Raw genomic sequence first — 25,407 nt, 5'->3', positions numbered from 1 at the left:
CATGAAGAATCACAAAGCACCAAGAGAGGACCAAATCACAGCAGAACTAATTAAATATGGAGGGAAAGACTTACATTCCCAAATACACAGACTAATATCAAGAATTTGGGAAGAAGAAGTAATACCAACAGAATGGGAAACGGCTCTTATAACCCCAATACACAAAAAAGGATCCAAGTTAAAGTGCTGTAATTACAGAGGAATCTCTCTACTAAATGTGACTTATAAGATACTGTCTAGGCTTATAACTGAGAGACTTGGAAAATATTCAGAAGAAATCTTAGGTGACTACCAATGTGGTTTCAGACCCAACAAATCCACAACCGACCACATCTTCACACTAAGATGTATACTAGAAAAATGCCATGAATACAACATACCAATCCACCAACTCTTTATAGACTATAAAATGGCTTATGACAGTATCAGAAGGAAATACCTATATGACACACTACAGGATTTTGGAATACACAATAAGCTGATAAGACTTATACATATGACATTAAACAACTCAAAAAGCAAAGTCATAATACAAGGAGAACACTCACGGGAATTTAGGATTAAACGAGGATTAAGACAAGGAGACGCACTTTCCTGCATGCTTTTCAACTTAACACTGGAGAGAGTTATAAGAAATATACACATAAACACAAGGGGAACTATTACTAACTACTTCAGGAGAGAAAACATGGGTCCACAACCAACAGGGACGATATACAGCCAACCTCTACAATACCTTGCTTATGCCGATGACATTGCCTTATTGGGTAAAGAAACCTCTGACATCGCTAGAGCCTTCATACAACTAGAAGAAGCATCTCGACCAGCAGGACTTGAGGTCAATGACAGTAAAACCAAGTACATCACAATGACAAGAGACAATCAAACAGAGGGACAAAATATCAAAATCAAAGACCACGAATTTGAAAACGTCCAAACTTTCAAATATCTAGGAAGTACTATTAATTTCAAAAATGACCTACTAACAGAAATAAAGGAAAGAATAGCAGCAGGCAACAGGGCATTTTATAGCACCCACCATCTACTTAAGAGCAAAATGATTTCAAGTAAAACCAAGAAAATAATATACAAAACTATAATAAGACCAGCAGCAATGTATGGAAGTGAGACCTGGACACTGACAAAGACATCTGAAAATTTACTTAACACTTGGGAAAGAAAAATCCTTAGGAAAATCTATGGTGCCATACAGGATGAAACAGGGTGGAGGACACGCACTAACCATGAGTTATATCAATTATATGAAGACCCACCAATAGTGAACGAAATAAAAAAGAACAGACTACGTTGGGCAGGTCACCTTGAAAGAATGTCAGACAACAGAGGGGCGAAAATCGTATACAGGCAAAAACCAAAAGGCAGGCGACTCAAAGGCAGACCCCGAATGCGATGGATAGATGACGTGGAAGCAGATCTGAAACAGCTTGGGGTTAGGGCGTGGAGACGAAAGGCCCAGGAGAGATCTGAATGGAAGGATGTGATAAAGCAGGCCGGAGCCCTCCATGGGCTGTAGCGCCACTGGGATGGATGGATGCCATCCTGACTAGTGCTAGAAGGTGCGCACTGTGATAAACTAGACTGAGAAGGATGTCAACATTAGGAAGAGAGGAGAACGATTTCCGCCCAAGTTGAGAGCCGAAGTGAAAAGACTGTGCCTAAAAAAGATGATGTCTTGTGAACTTGTGATGTTGTGTAAATAAAGATATATGTGCCTCGTTGAGTTGCCTCACTTAAGTTATTACAATTGGTCTCAGAAGTGGGATTATAGGCAACTCAACGAGAGGAGGTAGGCTTCGATTACAATGACGTATTTGAAGCTATTACATCAGCTTTCAATTAAAGAGATAAGGCAAGAGCTTCGGGACTGAGGTTTAAAATCCCTCGGTAGCAGGGATCGTCTGCGGCAAGCCTTGGTCGATGAAGAAGAAGATCCGGAGACCTATAAATTTGAAATTGAACTTGGGATTGTTGAGTTCTTTGGCAGGATACAGGAAGAAATTGATGCAATGCGTGAACAAATTAATAGGATGGGGAGTAAAGTAGATGAAAGTGTATTGCAAGTAGAAGGCCAAATAAACCAAAGTGATAAAAGGAGCAGTTGCCTGGTCAGGACTGTGGCTGCACAAACATTGGTGATGAAGGCGCTGGGGATTGGAGCGCTATCTGTGACTGTGTTGTGGGCAAGTCTGACGGGGATGACTTTCATGGCGAGAAACGTGACAACGATTGCTGCGGCGATCTCAATGGGATATACAGAATTGAAAGAAAAGAAACAAATGAAGAAACTAGAGAAGTCTGTTATGAGCCTGAAACTTTTGTTCCTGGTATACCTGCAACGAGCCGGACAGATCAAGACAACGTTGGATCTGCGTCCAAGCTGGCTGCTATGGACCTTAAAGACCTCTGTTTATCTGTGAGTACCTTTGATAAGAACTCAAACCATGAAAGCCTCAAGACCGTTTCTGATTCCTTGCCTTGGATGTCGTCAGGTGAAATTGCGAAAACGGGCCCCAACAATGGCCGAGGCAGAAACAACGAATTTGACTTTGGCAGCGGCATAAGAGAGAACTCCATACTTGGCAACTGCATCCAGGCGATTGACATGAACTGTATATGCGGCGTCCTGCGGGGACAGTGCCCATGCCAAGAAACCCAGCTACAAGATCTGAACTTGACTGAAATGTGTACTTCTGCTCACATCAGTGAGGGTGACTTGAACGGTGGTGAATTAATCCCAGCGAAACCTGATGTAGTGGTGGATGAACATTACAAGTATGCTTCATAGGCATACCTTACAGATGAAGCTGAGAAAGACTATGTGCTTAAAACCATGACTAGCTGTGGGCATACAACTGTATCACGACACGTCCATGGAAAAGGTCCGCTGACTCAGCGTCTTAGAACAACAACCCTGGAATCTACGGTGATCACCACAACATCCATTTGTGTTACGTGGCTGGCAACCCTGACCTCCTCTAACTCTCCCTGTGTCAGCTGGCTGGCATCAGCGACTGTCGTCATGAGGTCGAAGCAGCGACCAAGATATCGCCTCAAGCGTAGACTTGCCAACTGGAAGAAGAGGAAGCAACGATCATGGAAAACTGTGCAGATGGCTTCGTGGGCAACAGGCACCCTACCGTTTCTTTTCGGGACGAAAAGCTCTAAGAAGGGGGCAATGTTATAACTCTGCTGTGCGCACCGCCATCCAGACTAGTGCTAGAAGGTTCGCACTGTGATAAACTAGACGGAGAAGGATGTCAACATTAGGAAGAGAGGAGAACGATTTCCGCCCAAGTTGAGAGCCGAAGTGAAAAGACTGTGCCTAAAAAAGATGATGTCTTGTGAACTTGTGATGTTGTGTAAATAAAGATATATGTGCCTCGTTGAGTTGCCTCACTTAAGTTATTACAATTGGTCTCAGAAGTGGGATTATAGGCAACTCAACGAGAGGAGGTAGGCTTTGATTACAATGACGTATTTGAAGCTATTACATCAGCTTTCAATTAAAGAGATAAGGCAAGAGCTTCGGGACAGAGGTTTAAAATCCCTCGGTAGCAGGGAAAGATGATGTCTTGTGAACTTGTGATGTCGTGTAAATAAAGATATATGTGCCTCGTTGAGTTGCCTCAATATATTCACCTTTCACCTTCACATTTGATCAAAGTCTAGGTTTTTCTTGTGTTCGTACTTTTCTCAAACCAAGGATAAATAAAAGAAACAATCTGTTAACATTCTCTTTAATATTGAAAAAAATAAGATTCATTAACATTCATCAGAGACCCATTCATGTAACATCTAACATTTATTTAAGATAAATTAACAATCACCTAAGATTAAGTACTAAAACAAAGTACACATTCAAAGACTCCATTCCAGAAAAAGTTTTCCTTTCAGAGGTATTTCTGACCTTGTGGTCTAAAAGGCAGATAGATGTAAAAGTCATCTGTTTCTGTGGCCTATGGTTAATGAGGGTGTCATATGGCCAACAAAATGACCAACCATCTTTACTTTTCCCCAACTAATATCAGATACCCATTAGAGCTGGGTGGAACTCAGAGGAACCTAAAGATCCTGAAATAAAAAAATCCCAGCCTTAACCAGGATTCAACCTAACACCCCTGGTTTGCAAGCCAAGCCTTTTACTGCTCAGCCACCCCTCCTTCAAAAAATAAAACAAATTACTCAAAAAGATTTTTAGATATTGTATAATTCGGTTTACTCTTAGATCAGGCGCATATGATTATGTTTGTTTCTTTTTTTTTCCAGCAGGATATTTTGCAGGACATCATTAATTGTACTGTATCTTAAGAATAAAGAAAATACTAATTTCAGAAAGATTTGACTTGAATGTATAGGAATTTTTCTATACATTTTTTGATGAAACATATAATAATAATAAGACTTGTCTTTGAGTCTGAAGAAAGAGATATTTAATCACAATCATTTGTTGCACGCACTGGGTGTCAATTTCTATTAGAACTCATTGTGGTATTCTTCTTACTTCTACTCAGATACACTGAGAATCTGGTGTGGAAAACTTAACTAACATTTCTCATATTAATTAATTCTAATAAGGCTTGTCTTTGAGTCTGAAGATTAGTGAGGAATTCATTTTTTCCCATGGCTGCGCAGCCCCAGCTGTGACCTACATATTTTGCCACATCCAGGGCAAGCATAACTATTGTCCACAGGTGGTCAATTTAGATTTTCTTTTCACCATCTCTGTCTGTCCTCGGCAGCAGATTTTCTTTAAGTCTCAAATGTGTATCTCGCGGGCCTTTGTGAGTGACCTCCAGCTGTCTCCTTCTGATGCCGCATGCAACCAGGTGCTCTTTTCTATGTCAGCTAAGGCAAGTTGGTGCCTAAGCTGGTCTTTGAAGTGTTTCCGTGGGGAGCCTCTGTTACGTTGACCACCTTTTAGCTCACCTTTGGCATACGTTTGTCTCCCATATGGGATACGTGCCCTGCCCAAGAAGTCCCTCTATACTGTCCATACTGGTGTTCACAAGGACATCGCTGTTTGTAGTGCTGTCTTGCCACCATATGTCCATGATGGAGCACAAGCATCTTTGGTGAAAGTGCTCAAGTAGTCTTAGTTGCTTTCTGTATAGTATCCATGTCTCAGATCCATATAGAAGGGTTGAGAGAACCACTGCCTGGTAGACATTGATTTTTATAGGCATGCGGAGCGATTTATTCCGCCAAACTCTGGCCTGAAGGTGTCCAAAAGTGCTACTGGCCCTGGACAGATAGTTATCAACTTCCCTTGAAAGTGAGGTGTCATTTGATACAATGATACCCAGATATTTTAATTAATAAAATGATAAATGTAAATAGTCTTTTCTAGCTATAGCTAAAAAATAATCATGAAATTCTATTAAATCTTCTTGATATAATTTTTGGAAATGAAGGAGTGAGCTAGTATTATAATTAACATTATAGAAAGACTATGAAATGACTCTTAGATTTTAGAGAAATGCTTATTGCACTATTTCCCTTTGCATCAATAAGCTTAATGTATATATACTCCTGACCTGCTGAATATATTTAGTTTCTTTTTTTACTTCAAAATTCTAATGATATTATTTTTGAATATTTCCAGTTGGCAAGTTTGTTCTCAGCATCACTAGTTCTGATTGTCATTTTATTCATTGGACCATTATTTGAGAATCTTCCAAGTGTAAGTAAGATTTCTATTTATTGTTTGTTTTTAACACACTACAGGTTCAACTGTTAAACATTACTACAGGTTCAACTGTTAAACATCACTATCAAACATAAAAAAAAGATTTGTTATTGGCAAGGACAAAAGAAAATAGTTAAACGCTAAATTGAAAACTTTCAACAAAAACCCTTACCTTACCTACTTATTATTAAAATTGTGAAACCAACTAAAATGAGTTAATAATATTACTAGATTTAAATAATGAAGGCTAATCTAAAAATCAGATCAAATTTTTGTTCAGGGGTTTGCAAGTGTATCTTCATAAGTTTCTAATCTATTTAATTTTTTATAATCCATTTAATTGCAAAATTTTGTTTATTATAAAAAGAAGTGGAAATGTGGGTTGATGAACTAGACTAGAAACTAAAAGATGAAGATGTAAACAAATGAGAAGGAGAGGTTTTGAAATAAACAGACACAATAAACAAGGTCAAGGATGGTCTACTGTTGCTAACTAAATGATCAAAGTTACTGTTACAAGCAGAAGAGCGTAAAATTGAAAAAAAAAAGTATAATATGATTTTTGAACTATAGCTTATCACTACTTATATATTATATATACCTAATACAACAAATAGCTAATTATTTATAAAACCTAAGTTATAATCTCTCGTAGAGGATGTGTTGACAAATTATAGATTACAAATTTTAGTACCCCTTTTTAATTTGTATGTACTTTTAGCAGTGTAACATAAGTGTAGCATAAATGGATATTTTCCTCTCATAAATTAAATTCAATGTGACATCTCCACGTTGAAAGTTATAAAAAACAAATGAGTTTATTGAATGAAAAGAGATCATAAAAGATCATAAAAACAATTTTGGTTGCGGCAGAACCTTTTGAGTCTAATGAGGAATTTGAAATGTCATCATATTAGCTTGACTTTATTTATGTTTAAGAATAAATAAGATGAATAGATAAATAGATGAATAGATAAGTAGTTAAATAGATGAATAGATTAATATATTAATATGGATAGATGATTAGATAAATGGATGAATAGATAAATAGATGAATAGATAAATAGATAACTTCTTTGAAATCATTTGTATTTGTTGTTTTTAAATATGTACACCTTATTCCAGTGTGCATTATCTGCCATCATTATTGTTGCTTTGAAAAGTATGTTCATGCAAGTCTTGGATGTGAAAGTTTTCTACAAAACTTCAAAGATGGACTGTGTAAGATGATAGTGAGATAGTTTGTTTAATAACAAATAGTGATTACTTAAATTTAATGGAAAGTAAGTTTGAATAATTAATTTTCAGTTGAATGTCTTCTAATATATATGCAAGCTATCATTGTTTCTTTTGTAGTAGTAAGTACATGGAAGTACATTTTAATGTGTAATTATTCATTTTATTGAAAGTTACTAGAAATAAAGTTATAAATATAAGTAAGAAGAAGTTTTAAATAAAATATATTATGAACATAACTTTTTATTTCTAATTTCACTTTTAAAATACTGCATAAGAAAACAAAAACTTGAGCTATAAATAGAAAGAAAGCTAAGATATGAATTAAATATCTTGTACAGATCTATGAAAACAGCAGTGCTTATATCTTTACAGTTGATATGGCTGGTTACATTTGCGTGTGTAATTATACTGAACGTTGATATGGGACTTGTTGCTGGTATTGGTTTTGCTTGTTTCACAGTAGTCATTCGGTCTCAAATGTAAGTACACAGGCAATTGAATGTAAACATTCATGTATTTTCAATGTAATGTACATTAGAGCACATGAAGAACAATGCTTTAGTACATTGAAAACTTAGGTAGCAGTTTTACTAAAATTATATTTCATATGTGACTCTTCGGTTATTTAACAGAACATGATGTGTTTTATTTATGATTTTTTTTTTGTTTTGAAGCTTTGGGAAAATTATTCTAATTATTTTGTTATTCCATTCCATAATTTTATCCCAGCATATCCAAGTAGAAAATGAGAGTAATCTAAACAAAAAGTTGCTGAGACACAGTCACAATCTAATCATTAGGATGAAAGTGTTGCAGACAAATGTTAGAAATGTCTGTAAATCTACTGGACACCAATCTCAAATTTCAGTCCCTCAAGAGAGTTGAGAGCCATTAAAGTCACACTCACTAGAAAGGACTTTTTTTTTCAAAGCTAATATCAACTCACTCCATCTGTCTGTCTGGGACAGATTTAGTTAACATTATTTCTCCCATTTCCTAATTCTCAATTAAGTTGAAACCTTGCACAATTATTCAAAGTTACTATTAAAAAATGAATCTGTCAAAAAAATTAGCCTATGAATGAATTAATTAATTTTATTTATTATAGTAAAGGGAAATAAATTGTACAGTAATGAGATATATGACTATAAATGTGCAGTTCTTTCCCCCATATACGCTTTGTTGCTGATTTTTAAAGTATTAGTTATACTGTTTAACTTTGAGAGTAGAATAAAGATTGTGACATGTAGGACATGGACTCCAGCCTTGGGTTTGACTCCCTATGTTGGGGAAACTTTGACTAGGAGCAAACTAAAAAAGATACAACAAATAGAACTATGTATTGATATAAACTAAGCTGGAAGCATTGGACAACACCATGTGGCTACTTACTAGAAAATTTTAGAAACACAATGAAAAATTCAATTCAAATCTCTTTCTACTGGAAAAGTTGTCTCCCTTCCTTAATCAAAAGTTTTCCTTTTATTGTTCCTCTTATTTAAAAGTCAATAAATTTGTCAAGAGGAATGCCATTACTATCATTAGCATTCAGTTATTAAGCATATTAGAAATCTAGTAGAATGAGTGTGTAATTGGTTTAGGTGATCTAAACATTCTTTCATCTTAGGGCTAAAGTTACCAGACTAGAAAAACTAAAAGATCTGGATGAATATAGGCCACAGTCAAAGTATACCAAGGTATTTGTAAACAATTTTAAAATACTATGGTAAAAAAAATATATTTCTGAAATATTAAGAATGTAACATTTTACTTGTGAAATACTAACAAGTTTATTTTTTGAATACTTGTTTTAAAATTGTAATTAGGTTTAAGTGTTTTTGTTTTTTGGTATCAAATCTATGTTGTACTTTTAATACAATTATAATTTTATTTTCCCAACTTTACAAATCTTTTCTGTATAATAAAATACAGTTTTATTTCCATAAAAATAAACACATTATTTATTATGTACACTATGTACATTAATTTAATGTCCTGTTAATGATAAAGATCATTTTTCATATCTTTAGACTGAGCCAAGTCCAAACATTTGTATTGTCTCCTACAATGCACCTTTATATTATGCTAATTCTGAGCTCTTCATGAGCAACATCTACAAAGAGACTGGAGTCAAACCAGAAAAGATGCGAAAAGTTCTTAAAAAGTTGTTACTTGGAAAAGATTCTGACAAGGTAAAAAAAAAAGTAGTTTCTGCTAAACTTGAGAAAAATCCAAATCTTTACTAGTTTATTTTTAGTTTAACAAAGAGTGTTTACTGTAGAACAAAATGTATATTAGCCTATTCTGTTTAAGCAAAATAAGTTTCTATGTGTACACTCTCAATCCCAGTATGAAGATCATGAGCCTTGAATGAATTGATCAATTTTACAAAAGTGATGGAATGTTTAAAAGAGAAAAACAAAAGAAGGCCTGATGTCACCATGTACTTGGTGTACACACAAGGCTTGCTAGTGTCTTGCTTTATACCTTGCAGAAGAGCATATCTTGGTTAATTTCCCTATCATTCTTCTGTTATAGTCTCATGATGTACATGCAAAATTTGTTTTTGTACAACACAAACCTTGATATACAAGTCTCTCATTTGTATTATTTATTTTCAGTCAGAACTTTGGTTTTATTCAGAATGTTGTAACAATAATTTACATTAGCTATTAAATTGTATATGTGTTTGTTATGAAATGTGTCTTTGTTTTGCTTACTGTCATGATCATCAATGGTGTTGATGTCACAATCTAAGATGGTGCTACTGTCACGATCAGACTTGAACTATATTGCACCATCAATGATCGTGATTGCCGAAGATCTTGAAATGATCTTTCGATAAGATGATCGTATAGAAGTAGACAGATCTATATTGATAATACGATCATACAGAATGTTGCCAATTGATAAGAGGATCATCTAGGTCTAGGAGTTACAACTTGACAAATATGATCTAAGTACGATCTAAATTCAATGAAGAAACTTCTCTACGTCCAAAAACAATTACTTTAATTAATAACTTGAAAACACTATTCACAAATAGTTACAATGGTTAAAATGTACTTGAATTGAATCTACACAATAGTATATCTGAGTCTTGATACAAATAAAATATATATTCTCAATTTCACGTTACGTACAAGTTAGATGTTAACACTACAACTTCCGAGACAAGACTGCCCGGGAGCTACACGCTTCATCCGGGCTTCAGCTCGTAATCACGTGATCAACAACTTACCCCTCCCAGACCAACCAATCATTGCAGTCTAATGTACAACAATTAACTTTCGGAACCAATGGAGTTCATTTAATTACATGCTTGTTTTTTTTTCCCAGCTATGTCAAGCTATGTCGGCAAACAACCCGAAACTGTTACCATATATGGTCATAGTGTACGTGACACTTACAAAAATGTAATCTGATAAGCTTTAGAACTAAAATATTTTCAAGTTAATGTGAATTCAAATTAGAACTACTGCTGTTTATTTCTATATTCTGTTCAGTCTGTTACATGCTTTAAACATTCAATCATAAGTTAATTAAACCTGACATATCAATATTACTTTAAAAACATATTTTTATACTTATATCCTCTTTACACAAAGAAAGTCATTAGTCTATAAATGTAGATCTAAGTAAACTGATCTAACCTAGATTGTAATTCCTGGTACGAATAGCTCATGTGCAACAGGGAAACTATCTTGGTTGAATCTTGTGAATCTGACTACATTACTTTAAACAACTACTTTCCCAACAAACGTCATCCACAGCAAACTGACATCATTGGGTGGTGGCTACATTAAGTCCTAAGAAAATTACTGTGCTATGTACATCATGAATATTTTCAAGTAGAATGTAGCCTACTAATAAATCAATGTTATTCAACTTGTCTACAAACATCCAAGTAGATTAAATAAGGAGGCCCAGTTCAAACTTTGAGGTGGCTCTAATCAACAAGTGAAACAAAAACCTCCAGTACAAAGCTGTTCCACAAACTTAACATGTTTTTTTTTCTATCAGTATGTTTAGTTTAGTCAAATTCATTGTTTATTCATTGTTTATCTTTTATCTCAGCAAAACAAGAAAACATTTCCAGATTCCAAGATAGTGGAGATAGAAACAGTCACATGTCAGACTTCTTTGTCAAATGGAGATGCACAAGTTCCAAATGGTCACCAACAGGGATCAACTACTATTGGCCCATCACCTGATTCAGACCCACGCCCTTTTTTGTATCTAATCATTGACTGTTCACATTTATCATTCATTGATCCTGTTGGGGTCAAATCTTTAAAGCAGGTACTGTGACATTTGACATATTATAGATTAAATAGGTCTTAATTCATTATTGAAGCTGGTTGTATTGTTGTCTCTGTTTTATAATGTAAAAATGTTTAAATATATTTATACATGTTAATGTTTTGTATGTGTGTCTATGGTTCAATTATATTATTTATGTGTGAAGCTGTATTCTTTTTTTCATTAGCATAGAATTTTTGAATGAACTTTTTGGTGGGCTCATCTTACATTATTAGTGTTTCACATTGTCATTTTACTGTATTGAATTGTATGTGGTTTTTTTCCCTATTGTTTGTTTTTTATGTTGTTGAATATAAATAGAGTTTTATCTCTACACGTGGCTCTTAATGTTAAATACCAGCTCATTCAATTTTGAGAATGATTCTATTTTATAACAATTAAAAAAATATATATTCATTTTCCTTTCTATCTTCTATATGGAAGATTTGTATAAATGGTTATATAAGCTCTTTATCTCCTAGATTATTGAAGACTACAAAACAGTGGGAATTACAACTTACTTAGGAGGAGTCAAAGGTTAGTCATGGGATTGGTCATTATTGTTGTATTCATGTTGGTTTCAATTTAGTTTACATGCTAGTTAATATTATTACTTTTGTTCTCACTGACAGACTAATATTGATGTTTACTTAATTTAGTAAAACATAGTATGTAACATCCCTGATACTATCTTACTTTGTTAATTACATTGATTAAACCTATGAAAATATTAAATGTAAATTTTGTTCAAAAATCTTCTGTACATTATTTAAACTTTAGAGGCAGTGGAAGTAGAAAGATATTTCTTATTTTAAATTGTGCAATATTGTGTATAGCCTCTTTCCTCAGATTGTTTTTTGAAACAGTTATTAAAAAATTCTAGTACAGTTTTAAGATATATTTAAGGGAGTTTTTTTTTTAACTCTTAGGTAGCCCCTTCACATCAGTTGTATTTATACGTTATGTTGCACACAAACACTATGACATTTAACATAAACAATTTTGACTGCCTATTAAATCTTGTTTTAAAAAATATTTAAATATATATATATGTGCTTGCAAACTTTGTTTTTAAAAAGACTAGTGTTGCACCTAAAAAAAATAAAAATTTAATACTTTTCTTTAATTTAAAAATTACACTCATTTGCCTGTTCTGAAAAAATGGTATTATTTGTACCACTATAATAAACATTTTGCCAATTTAATTTAAAAAAACAAAGAACTTTTTTGATGACAGAACAGGTGAAAGTGAAATCATATTGTTAATGAGGCTTTTAATTTTTGAGATCAAGATTGGCATAACCTCAGAAAGCTAAAAATCATTATTGACTTTTCTGAAACTAGATCTTGTTAAATTAGCCTCTGCTGTCTTCCTAAAATTCTATGTTGTAGCAATTTTTTTGTACCCTCTCCTTCTTTTTTTCTGTTAGTCATATGTCTTAAAACAATTTTCCATTTATCTTATTTTTATATTCAATTTACAATTGATCATAGTTAAAACGTTTTTTTTGTCAAGTGACTTGAAAACTGACTTTTTATTTTCTGACAGTATGACATGACTATTTTGACATTGATATATTGCTAGATGAGGCTTGGCTGATCATGGAAAGTACTGGCTTTATTTCTAAGTATGAGAAAGTCATCTTTCTGACAGTTGGGGATGCAGTTTTAGCTGCTGAGGAGGATAAATTGAAGAAGTCTCATCCTTTGCCTGGTTTTGTAAGTATTTTTTTCTGTATTCTTTTTACATTATGAAGCTAATGATTTTGTCAAAGATGGTCTCATTAAAAAAAAAAAAGCCAAAAGTCAAAATACAAGACATAGTTGTTAAATTCGAGTTAAACTAGATTAGACTAAGACGGAAAATATGTTGAAAAGAAAATTGTAAATGTTTTGAACTATTCGCCATCAGTTTAAGAAAACTAATCATAGATAAAGGTTAGTTAACCCAATTATATTGAAATGAGTTTTCATTGTGCTCTGGCTAGAATCCAAAAAATAATAATGGAAAAGTAGTTTGAATGCTGGGACAAGTCCCAAAAAGCCTGTGGAGTCTGGTAGCCCATGAGGTGCCCTGACCACACTTCCCTGTGGTGGAGGCTGTTCAGCCCTGAGCAAGCTATTATAGCACAGTGCAGGACAGGCCACTGTCCTGTTGGCTAATATTTCTCATGGCTATGGCCAGACTTCAACTCTCAGTGCCCCCGCTGTGGGGAAGAAGAGGAAACCGTGCCTCATATTCTTTTTGACTGCCCCATACTTGCTTATCTCCATCTCGACAGGTCTTGAAAACCACAAATTCTCAACCTGTATGGTGACATGTATTCACTACGCAAAACAGCAGGGTTTCTTCCAGAGCTTTTGCAAGAGAGGATTTGAGCCTCTCAAGCCCTCACTCAAATGGAATTTGATGATGATAATGAATAATTATTTATTAATAACACATTGAGTCCAAATATTAAGGAAGACTGCAGACCCATATATGTCCTATAAATCTTGTTTCACTTGATACATATAGAGCTGATCTTTATCATGGGTCTAATTGATTTATAATAAATCCAGCGACAAAAGAAATCAGTATTGTATTGTTCTGAACAGCCTCCATTTAAACAGAGACTGATTTAAAAATGATACTGGAGCATATGGACTGATGCAAATTTGTAGCTAAATCTGAGAATGTCTTAGAAATATGACCTAAATAGGGCTCTAGAGAATGTCTTGAAAAGATCTTAACAGAGTCCCATTGGTTTTGAGATAATTTATTCAGAGTGACTAATCTCAATGAGTTGTCCTTGTTCACACTGGTGATTACAGGAAGTATGTCTCATCCCGTCTGACAACATGAAATCCACAATGCCTCTTTTAGAACAGGCCCATGGAGACATGGAAACAGAACTAAGTAATGAGAATGGCAATCAATGGACTAAAACAGAACAAATCTAATGATTTGAAATAACATTTTAATGTACTAAAGAGGTTACACTCACTTTTTTTTCTTGCATATTTATTTCACTTTTAAAATTTCTTAATGCTTTGATTTTTTTTTATTGCTGTAAAAGTTTGCTACATTTATTGTGCTACTAAATTAGAAGAGTTGTTTAAACTAAACATGACTTAAGAATAGTGGCCTTTTTTTTTCTGTCTAGCTGCTGGCTCTTTTCTTTCTGCTTTTTATTTTAGTTGCTTAGGACATGACAATCATGTAATGTGATTTTTTAAGTTCATTTTTGCTTTTAAATTCATTTTCTTATTGCTATTTATCTTTCTTGATTAACATTTTTTCCCAATCATTTGGCTTTTTTCAGTTAATAGAGAAGTATTAGAGAGATAGTAATTTAATAGAATATTTATATATATATATATATATATATATATATTGTTACGATTCTCACTATGTTGAGCCCCTTTTCTCGACTGTCTTGACTGCGACACCTCCGCTCTTATATAGGGTCCCTACTGGCCTTCTCAAACCGGACAGAACGCCGCTTGACGTTTCTAGGTGGTCAGATGACAACAACTTTCATGACGCCCCTGAGCTCTGTTCACGACGGCGATCCTTCCCGAACTGTCCTGTTGACACTCGACTCGGCTGATCATTGTAACACGTCACGGTTGACCACTCGTCTAGCGCTGGCCTGGGGTGATTTGTGTCGGCTGACTACACTCACACCACTACCCCCATTTGTGCCACCACCAGGTTTATAACAATATATATATATATATATATATATATATATATATATATATATATATATATATATATATATAAAGTATGTATACTAAAATATCTGTAGAGAAGAGTTTATAGGGTTACTTTCATACACACATATAAAAATACATACACTTTCATAACAATGCTAAATGCCAGAATAGTATTTTCAAATCTAAGGTGGTCACCGTGGTCTTTTTTCTAGGGTAAATGTGAATATGACTTAGGTATTGTAGTTTTGCTATTTTATTCAATTTGTTTTTCTCTTACCTTTAATTTTTTTTTTCAGTTTCTATGTTTCTATGCTGCCTTGATAGTAAATCTCCAATCAATTATTTTGTTTTACTTAACATTTTTTGTTCTTCAATAGCAAGAGTTTATGTTAAGAATATTATAAAATTTGATCAATAAAAAAAAATTACACTTTTAGCAATATTTGTATTGAAAGAAAGTTAAATGCCTTTAAGATACAAATAAATAACAATCCTAAATTATGACAGTGAATTAAAACTAAAATACAGAAATCTAAATTGTATTAATTTTTAAAATCCAATTCATAAATTTTTTTTTTACCTTGATTTAAATAAATTTACATTTTACTTTTAAATGTCTTTTCTACATATCCTGTTCTTTTTTTTAACTTTATTTACTTCACAATGGTGGCATCAATACAATAAATTTAAAACCGTGTCTATGAAGTAATTCTTTTTTTTTAAAGGAAAATAAAAAGTATGTCAGTATACTAAGATAGCTTAAAAGTTGTTTTATTTTTTAATAAAAATAGTTATCATGACTACTTCTCACACTAACTATAGAAGATGCCACTTTTGTGACTTTATACTTCAACATTTCAAATTATTATCTGGTTTTATAACTTTTTGGCTGAATCATTATTAATTTCGCTGATATATATATATATATATATATATATATATATATATATATATATATATATTTTTCATGTCTAGTGTTTAGAAAATCCCATGCAGTGAGTGGAGTGATTATAAAATCATCTGAAAAAAAAACAGCTTATAGTTTTTATTTTATGGTTCCTTTATATATTTTATTTTGAAAAAAAATGTCAAATACTTAAATGTCTTAAAATAATTTATTTCCTGAAACAAAGCAATCCTCCATTATAAATAATCATTGGTCTTCTTGACTGACTTATGTGAATATAATTTGGAATTATTGTGGTGTAGTGTAATATCATAAATAAAGTATAGCAATATTAAATATAACTATTAAATAATTTTGCTTGATGATTTTGGCATATTTAATTCAATTTGAGTTTGAATTTTTAAAACCTTGAGTTTCTACATTTTATATTCAAATATAAAAAAAAAAAATGAAATAAAGAAATACTTTTCCTTCAATTTATTTCAGGCTTGCACCACAAAACTTTGAAGTTATCCCAAGTAAAACACATTCCTTCGCTTTTAGGAAAATATGGAATAATGTCCACAAACCAGGGTAACAGTGAGGTGAGGATTTCAACTCTTTGATTCACTAGCTCATTAATTTGCCCTTCTGCTATCTGCCAAATATGTAACAAGCAAATTCTACATTAAAATAAAATTTTGCATTATTTAAGCCTATTACAATCTAGTCAAATAGACCAGAAATGTTGTTCTAGTATGCATTATTTTTTCAAAAATATGTTTTATATATTTGTATCTATATAAATATATATATAAATATGTATTTTAAACTATAATATTGATATTCTTGGTAAATGTGTAGATTTATATAAAATCAAGATGTTTATTTCAGATTTTTTGTGATATAATTCCATTAATGTTACTTTCAGTGTACAAAAAAGAATTTAGTTGTATACATTTTATCAATGTAATTTGTATATGTATTAAGGGCATTATTTACATGTTAAGGTACTATGTTAATGTCATTTATTTTAAGAACCCACTTAAAATCTACATTTAAGTAAAGTTTTATAAAACACATTCCTTCTTTTTATTTTAAGTTCTTAATTTTAAAGAAGTGTGTAATTTTGTTTATTAATGCATTTAAAAAAAAAATAGACTATTGAATGGAAATAAAAAATTGACATCATTAAATCATTTGTTATGAAGGAAATACATTATGTAGGTGTACTCTAATTTAAGTTTTAAACCATATTTTACAAGTTTACAACACAGCACTCACCCTGAATCTTGGAAATAAAAGACATTGCCATTATTATTATAATAATAAATTGTTGAATTGGTTTCTTAAAAAACAATTTATTTACAAATCTAGAATTCTTGATATTTAGGCTCCTGCGTGAATATGAATTTTAAAAAGACAATACCTCCTTTATACAACTTATAGAGCGATTGTTTTTCTTTTAATAATTAATGAATGTTATAAAAAAGAAAAGGAACATTTTTTACCTGTCCCATTTCCCCCCTTTGCTCAGAGAAAGAATCCTAGTTAAGTGAATGTACATTACACTTTATAATATTCCAATGATGGGCCTTTAGATCTAGACTTAGAAGATGATGGGAAAATTTTCCTGCACATTAATTTATTAAACTCTTCAGGAATGGGGATATTTCCAAAAACATAAGTCCGTTCAAAATAAATATTTTCTCGGTCTGTAGTCAAATTTAAATTTACTTTTTTTAGTTTGAAAAATTATACCGATCTAACTAGAGTTTTTTTCCAAAGAGCTAGTTATTCTTTTCTTAACAATATACAGAAACTGTCAAATTCATAAGGAAAATCATTAGAGCCATTTTTGAGATCAGTGTCCATCCACCCAGGTTTTAGTTTTTTAAGTTTCCATAAGTTGGAAAATAGAGGTATTGTAAAAAAGCTTAGAGATGGATTAGAATAGACTAAACAAGCTATCTTTTCCACCACACTAAACTGGGGACATCACTGACCTATACTTTTGTTTTTGGCTTATATGAAGGATTTTGATAAAAAAAAAAAAAAAAAAAAGCAACAAACCTTCAAGAACTAAAGTAGTTTTACTTCAGTGCTTCCAAAGAGCAATACAAAAAATAATCTTCATGTGCCTTAAATTTATGAATCAAATTTTTTGTTGGAAAATATTGTGATATTTATGTATTTTTATTTGTTTATATCCTTAGGGACCACTTTATTGAAAACAAATTTTAAAACATCAAAAATTTAATAAAGAATTGTTATAATGTGAATTGAATATATTGTAAATGTATTTTATTCAAATGTAAATGTGACATTTGTTTTAGTGTCACACTGACAAGGTAGGGAAGGCTATGTTTGTTACCTGAAGTACAATATTTGAAAGATTTATTTCTGGATTAAAATTTAATCAACAAAAAATGTCTTCAGTTATTCTTCTAAAAAAGTTTTAAATTCCCAATGATATTTATGTCCATGAAAAAGTTGTATAGAAATCATCTTGAGATGATGGTGAGGAAAAGGAAACCAGGATTATCTTACTGAATAATGGACTCGTTTGTGATAAGAGAAATGCCTGTTTGGTGGTTTTCAGTGTGAATCAGGAAACATCGTTAGTCATTAGTTTTGACCACATTAGGGATAATAATTGTTCATATATTTATCATACATGAAACAGCCTTGACTTTTACTACTATTTACTATGTCAATAACAGAGACACAAACTAAATGACTACTGTCAAAAAATTATATTAAATCTCAAGGGTAAAGTTACTACAGTATTCCTTACTGATAATAAGATTATTATTATTTTTATTATTCGTTGTTACGTTTGAGTTAAATATTACCTCTGTTTTAGCTGCCACCTCTGCCTCCTATTGCCTGTGGCTACAGTATTATCTGTTACCAACCTATTACCTATATTTCCATGATTAAAACTGTTACATTAGTATTGCTACGTCCTTATTGTTAAGGGATCACTTCTACATTTCTTAAGCAATAGGAATATAAAGTAAGTGACTCTTGAAGGATTGAAGTTCAATGATCTTTCTGTTGCTAGCGCAATTATATAGGCTAGTTCAGTGTAGGCCTAATCGTATAACATTGGACAGTTCTACTTGAGTATTAGTAAGATTTTATAACAAAGCTAGTTTTAGGGCTAGTAAGCATGTTATACAAATCTATGGACAATATGTTTTTTAAAAATGCTTTCGGCGACACCTAAATATATCCCGGGAAAAGTCTTTAATCTCAATGCCTCTTGCCTATCTATATATACATCAGACCAGAAAGAAAATTGTTGCAGGCTTGTTAAAGATATAAAATTCAGACACTTCAAACAGTTGTAATGTCTGTCTAAATCTATATATAATTTTCTTCATGGCTCAACAGTTTGGAATAACGGAAGTAAAGGAAAGATCACTCTATTATTTCTGCAAGTAGGATCAGATTTATCCCACGTAACTTTAGCGGAAAAAAAAGGGAGGGGGGAGAACAAGTAATATACTCTGTATTAACCCGTCACTAAATAGCAGGGCGGACTTAACCATTGTGGGGCCCTATCGAAACGGATTTCGCGGGACCAAGTTTGGGTAGGGATACGGATAATAAGTGAAAATTTTTGTATTGAAAAATAAATTCGTATTTGCATTTTATTCATTCTTTACTACGTACAGCATTACTTCACGAGCCTTGCGTGTAGCGAAGTCAAATAGTAGGCTATATCATAACAATTATGTTTCCTACATAGATCACGCTCAATAGCAAGAATTACCAAATGTTTCAATCTATCTTCGAGAATTGTTGACCTCAAGTAATTCTTCATTAGTTTGAGGCGCGAGAAGCTTCTTTCACTAGATTCCACAATTGACGTTTTTTTGTTTTTTTTTACCGCGCGTAGGATTGGCGTTTTCCGTATTGAATGACACCCCAAAATGACAATTTTTTGTCTATATATTTTAGGACATTCTTATACGTTTTCAAAAGATTTTAATAATTTCCGGAAATTTCCAGGAGCTCCTGGTAAATCAGGAGGCCGCGGGAAATCTGTTATAAGTTATAAAATGGTTTAATTTAATAATTTACACCTAGAATTAGCGTGGGTCCTATGAAAGTGCTGGGCCCATTGCGGCCGCATAGGTTGCAGTGGCCTAAGGTCGGCTCTGCAAAATAGCGGCGTATGCTACGCCGTGGGTCGACTAGTATTTTATAATGTAGGCCTACTAAAAATGTCAAACAGCAATGGAATGATACAAACACATTGGGAACAAGTTGTTGTCCTCATTTCATAGTTTATTATTAACATTCAATTTTAGTTTCAATTTTACTGTCAATGTACATTCTCCGACTTTGTCTTGTATTTCAGACAGAGTTGATTATATTGCTATATAGTGTTATAGAGTTCGTTGGTGACAGTGGTCTAGCTTTTTTGGGGGAACTTGGAGAATCACTGAAAGAACTCATTTTTTTCATCTTTGCGTAGCTTTTTAGATCGACATTTAACAGTGCTGCTTCGTAACGTTCGAATTCTGCATCGTCCATAGAGTTGTAATAGCGTTCTTTGTCAGCTGCTTGTGAAGGGCCCCAGTTCGGTGCTGGCTGGGCAAGTCTACGGACCCTCTAAAGTGGATGAAAAGAAATAATACAAATATACTAGAAAGCGATTCCTTCATAAAACATATTTGTTTTTAAAGGAATAAAGTTGAAACTCAAGTGTATAAAGTACGCGTCCTACTTGAATAAGAAAACAATCAATGACAAGAACTCGAGAATTGATTTGGAACAAGATTGTATTCATTTTAAAAGACAAAGTGGACCAGAGCTGTACCATGAGCTATTAGGAATTTACGAAACGTTGGCCAGATTTTAATGCCCTGATTTTATTTGGTGTGAATATGAAGTGGAAAAAATAATAGTTTCTGCTGTTATTCTTTACACGCTAATATAGTTACTTGATTAAAAAAAATAATTTTGAATAAATATTTTTTTTTTATTTTTGAAGAGAAAAGTTAAACGAGCATTTTCTGTTTAAAAAAAAAGACACAGTTGATATGACATAAACAAATCAAATCTATGCCCAAAACCTAGCTGCTAGTTGTCTTACCTGAACAAAAGTCCCAGATTTGTCTCTGCTCACGGCTATGATTGCTGTAAGTGGGACAGGTATGAGGGAACACACCCCACACATCCAGCCTGTTAGGATGGCCCAGGTTGGGTACCTATACTGACCAAGTGTGACTGTGCCGATATTACTTACACTGAATCCCCAAGTAAACTAGGAATACAAGTCATCAATATTTGTTGAAGAGACAGAACTCATACAAGTTTAAAAAAAGGTGGAAAGTATATAAATATCGATAGATCTAGATTATTTGTGTAAGTGATGATTGATATTATAACACCGAGATCTAGTAGGCCTATGTTTCAAATTTGACCAACAAATAAAAAGAAATATTAATAGAAAAAAAAATGTACCCAGCACGCAAGTACATACGTGATCACTTTAATGTGCACACTTGAATAGTACAGACACACGACACACTTCAAATATTTTGTAAATATAAGGAACACATTAATTGTTTGCTGAACTCCATCCTGACTCAGTAGGGAAAACCTGGGCCTAAGATGTACACAGAAAAATGGGCTTCTTGTGTCAAAGTGTGTGTGTGTGTGTGTACTTACTAAAATGATAGTTGGAGTAATAAATTTCCACATAATCTTCCAGTAAATAAAAGGTTTCTTGCCCAGCATCAGTTCAATATCTTTAAGAAACCTGTTGATACCATAGATCCAGGAGATGACAATACATTCCATAAACGAGAGTAGCATAAGAGAGAACGAGGCACTGTACCAGTCAATGATTTGAAGTATGTAGATGCCACCCTGTCAGCAGAAACGTTAAATATCTTTGAAGTTTTATTACAATACTGTTTTAAAAAAAAGAGTTATTTTTCTTGTTATGAAAAGACTCTTTTATTTTGGAGAATTGTTCATGAATCAGTAATCAAGTCAGTAATGGTTTTGAGTACGGTACTATAACTTTAAGTACATATATATATATATATATATATATATATATATATATATATATATATATATATATATATATATATATATATATATATATATATATATATATATATATATATATATATATATATATATATTTATATCCTCATGAAAGCAAATAGGATAAAATACAAAAAGATAAAAATTATTGCGCCTATAAAATATAAACAAATTAATGTAAATATATGGCAATAATGATGATAATGAAATATATCTCTAAGTCTGACAAATCACTATAAACTGACATGACATGACAAATCATGGGAATTCCCAGAGAGTCACCCTAAACTGACCTGACAAATCATGGGAGTCCCCAGAGTATCACTATAAACTGACATGGGAATCCCCAGGGAGTCACCTTAAACTGACCTGACAAATCATGGGAATACCCAGAGAGTCACCCTAAACTGACCTGACAAATCATGGGAATACCCAGAGAGTCACTCTAAATTGACCTGACGAATCATGGAAATACCCAGAGAGTCACCCTAAACTGACCTGACAAATCATGGGAATACCCAGAGAGTCACTCTAAATTGACCTGACGAATCATGGAAATACACAGAGAGTCACCCTAAACTGACCTGACAAATCATGGAAATACACAGAGAGTCACCCTAAACTGACCTGACAAATCATGGGAATACCCAGAAAAAACTCCACTAAACACAACGTTCCAGTCACAAGAGTTTTTCTCCTGCGCAGGAGTCGTGGATATTCGTCAACAAGAGCGCTGGTCAACGTCTCAAACATTCCAAACTAGTCGGCCGCCATGTTGATAGAAAAGGTTTTGTATTTACTATTCAGACAGACTTACCTATTGATTCAAAACACTCGAGTCATTAACTGTAAAGCAGGCATGTCAAACTCATTAAGGTTTATGGGCCACATAAAAACCTACTATGACCTGAGGGGCCGCAGCAAAAAAAAATCAGTTGCAAAACAGCTTACTAGTATTATGTAAATTAGAAACAATACAATAGAATACAATAATTAATGGCATACATGCCCTGCATTAGCTAAATTTGAAGTACTATTTGGTAATAAAAAATTACTATGGTTACGCATTATTTATTTTGTCCTGATGCTTGACATCTTTTCTGGGATGCAAGATTATTAATGTCAGGTTGAAAGTTTGTTTGCCACTGACACTTTCATCACTGATAACAAATTTTGATCAGATAATCTCGAACGGTGAGATGTTTTTGTAGCTTTCATTATGGAATAGAACTGCTCAGAGAAATAAGTGCTTGCAAAGAGCAATAATTCTGGCTGCAAATTTCTGCAATTCAAAGTACCGTTCAGGTAAATAACTAAAATTTTGGCACAGCTAATTCTTCTATGTACCTCGATTTCAACAAAGAATCTGACTGCTATTCTATCAGCTCTAGTTGCACATTACCAGCAGCATTTTCAGAATCAAATCAGAATGGAGATACTAAGAACGAAAATTATTGCTCGTATGAAACGAAGTCACGAAAACAGTCATTGAAAGCATCTACTAACGATTCCAGGGGTAGGACATATTTACCAAATGTTGCAGCCGTATTTAATCTTTTTAGTTCCTGACACGCTGAGAAGTGAACAAAGTTTATCCACAGTCGTAATTTTTCTTGAAAGCACTTTACATCATTATACGCAGTTGTGACAATTTTGTCTTTACTTTGAAGTTTCAAATTCAATTCTTCCAGGTGACCAGTGAGATCAACTGCAAATGCCTAATCCTGAACCCATTCGTCAGTTTGGAAATGTTCAACAGGTTCATCTTTCATGTTCAGAAACAACACAATTTTCTCACTCAGTGTAAAAAATCTCTTCAATACTTTATGACATGAGAGCCAGCAGACTTCTGTTTAGTAGGGAACACAATCAAATTCGTGTCCAATGTCATCCAGAAATATTGAAAATTGGCGGTGATTTAAACCACGGGCACGAATAAAATTGAGAGCGACTGAAACCGGTCTTATGACATGTTGGAACTGTAATTGCTGTGCGCAGAATGTTTCTTGGTTAATTATGCACTGAAAATGAGCAAAGTTAAAATTAGCATCAGTCTCTCTAATTTTTGCAAGTAGCTTTGCATCAAAACCATTTCATTTCTTGGTTGGTGCGACATTCGTTGTTAGTATAACCATGGAACTATACTAATGGAACAATAGCTCCAAGGAATAACTAGCTTTACAAAATTGTGCTGCAATATCACCTCCAGTTATTTCTCAAAAACATTCACGCTTGTTGAACACAACTCAACTTCGGCTTTAACGACGCATCCTTTATAAAATCACATTCACTAAATGATTTGCTATGGCTTGCAATTAAGTTTGACAAAATGTAGCTTGCTTTCACTGCAGAATCACTCTCGTTGTTCAGTTTAACAAATACTATTTTTTAATTCAAGTAGCTTGTCATCTCTTATTTTTCATCGTAATAGTTCAACATTATTTTGATAATTTTTTAGGTGGCCAAGCGGGCCGCATGCAAAGTGGTCGCGGGCCGCATGCGGCCCCCGAACGCCGTATTTGACATGCCTTCTGTAAAAGATAGCATATTGATAGAAGTGTTGTATAGATGTTGTGTGTCTGGATAATACATTTATGTATATAATATGTTGTATGTCTGAATTTTGTGTGACTGGATGTCGTATGTCTGGATGTTGTATGTCTGGATGTTGTATGTCTGGATGTTGTATGTCTGGATTTTGTGTGTCTGGATGTTGTATGTCTGGATGTCGTATGTCTGGATAACTAGCGGATCAAGAACTTTGGAGTGGTGGGGGGGGGCGATTTTTTCCCAAACCCTATATATATATGTGCGACATAAAATACAAATGGGTTAAAACATCAATATGTAGCTTATATTATATAGATATTCAACTAATTTTGTTCACAAACTATGATTTCTCCATAAAAATAGGACCGCCCCCCACTCAGAGGCGCTACCATAAGGGGAGCGACATAATTTAAAAATTATATTTTCATTCAACTAATTTTGTTCACACACTATGCTTTTCCCATAAGAGTAGGACCTCCCCCCTCCCCCCACTCAAAGGGTTTAGGTGGAAAGTGACTAGTGTGTAATTACAGTGGAGTAGTAGAAATCTTTAAAGTAACTAGTGTGTAAACATAGTGGAGTAGAAGAAATCTTTAAAGTGACTAGGGTGTAGGCCTAAACACAGTGGAGTAGAAGAAATCTTTAAAGTGACTAGTGTGTAAACACAGTGGAGTAGAAGAAATCTTTAAAGTGACTAGTGTGTACACACAGTGGAGTAAAAGAAATCTTTAAAGTGACTAGTGTGTAAACACAGTGGAGTAGAAGAAATCTTTAAAGTGACTAGTGTGTAAACACAGTGGAGTGGAAGAAATCTTTAAAGTGACTAGGATGTAATTACAGTGGAGTAGAAGAAATCTTTAAAGTAACTAGTGTGTAAACACAGTGGAGTAGAAGAAATCTTTAAAGTGACTAGTGTGTAAACACAGTGGAGTGGAAGAAATCTTTA

The 25,407-nt window shown here is 33.3% G+C and overlaps 2 protein-coding genes across 7 annotated transcripts in view; one reads left to right on the top strand and one right to left on the bottom strand.

The window, feature by feature from the left end:
- The window catches only part of LOC106053518 (sulfate transporter-like), a 49,130-nt gene extending 31,371 nt beyond the window's left edge, over window positions 1–17,759 (top strand). For 3 of the 5 annotated variants that reach the window (XM_056037186.1, XM_056037188.1, XM_056037189.1), the window contains exons 11-20: window positions 5,624–5,701; window positions 6,833–6,928; window positions 7,319–7,425; window positions 8,574–8,643; window positions 8,977–9,138; window positions 11,024–11,248; window positions 11,731–11,785; window positions 12,834–12,967; window positions 14,063–14,224; window positions 16,344–17,759. In XM_056037186.1, the coding sequence (XP_055893161.1) occupies window positions 5,624–5,701; window positions 6,833–6,928; window positions 7,319–7,425; window positions 8,574–8,643; window positions 8,977–9,138; window positions 11,024–11,248; window positions 11,731–11,785; window positions 12,834–12,967; window positions 14,063–14,191 (1,056 nt within the window). In that variant the 3' untranslated portion in view covers window positions 14,192–14,224; window positions 16,344–17,759. The remainder of the gene's footprint in view (window positions 1–5,623; window positions 5,702–6,832; window positions 6,929–7,318; window positions 7,426–8,573; window positions 8,644–8,976; window positions 9,139–11,023; window positions 11,249–11,730; window positions 11,786–12,833; window positions 12,968–14,062; window positions 14,225–16,343) is intronic. The other 2 variants (XM_056037187.1, XM_056037190.1) reach the window with 2 other exon arrangements.
- A 2,355-nt stretch (window positions 17,760–20,114) lies between these two features.
- Window positions 20,115–25,407, bottom strand: part of LOC106053554 (sodium- and chloride-dependent glycine transporter 1-like) — a 29,283-nt gene continuing 23,990 nt past the window's right edge. The window contains exons 9-12 of one of the 2 annotated variants that reach the window (XM_056039552.1): window positions 22,539–22,670; window positions 21,525–21,725; window positions 20,947–21,117; window positions 20,115–20,462 (exon numbers count right to left, since the gene is read on the bottom strand). In XM_056039552.1, the coding sequence (XP_055895527.1) occupies window positions 20,205–20,462; window positions 20,947–21,117; window positions 21,525–21,725; window positions 22,539–22,670 (762 nt within the window). In that variant the 3' untranslated portion in view covers window positions 20,115–20,204. The remainder of the gene's footprint in view (window positions 20,463–20,946; window positions 21,118–21,524; window positions 21,726–22,538; window positions 22,671–25,407) is intronic. The other variant, XM_056039553.1, reaches the window with a different exon arrangement.

This window comes from Biomphalaria glabrata, chromosome 8 (assembly GCF_947242115.1).
Source record: "Biomphalaria glabrata chromosome 8, xgBioGlab47.1, whole genome shotgun sequence".
In the NCBI taxonomy this organism is placed as follows: Eukaryota; Metazoa; Mollusca; class Gastropoda; family Planorbidae; genus Biomphalaria; species Biomphalaria glabrata.
Note: the sequence above shows the minus strand (reverse complement) of the source record. Positions and strands in the feature narration are given on the sequence as shown.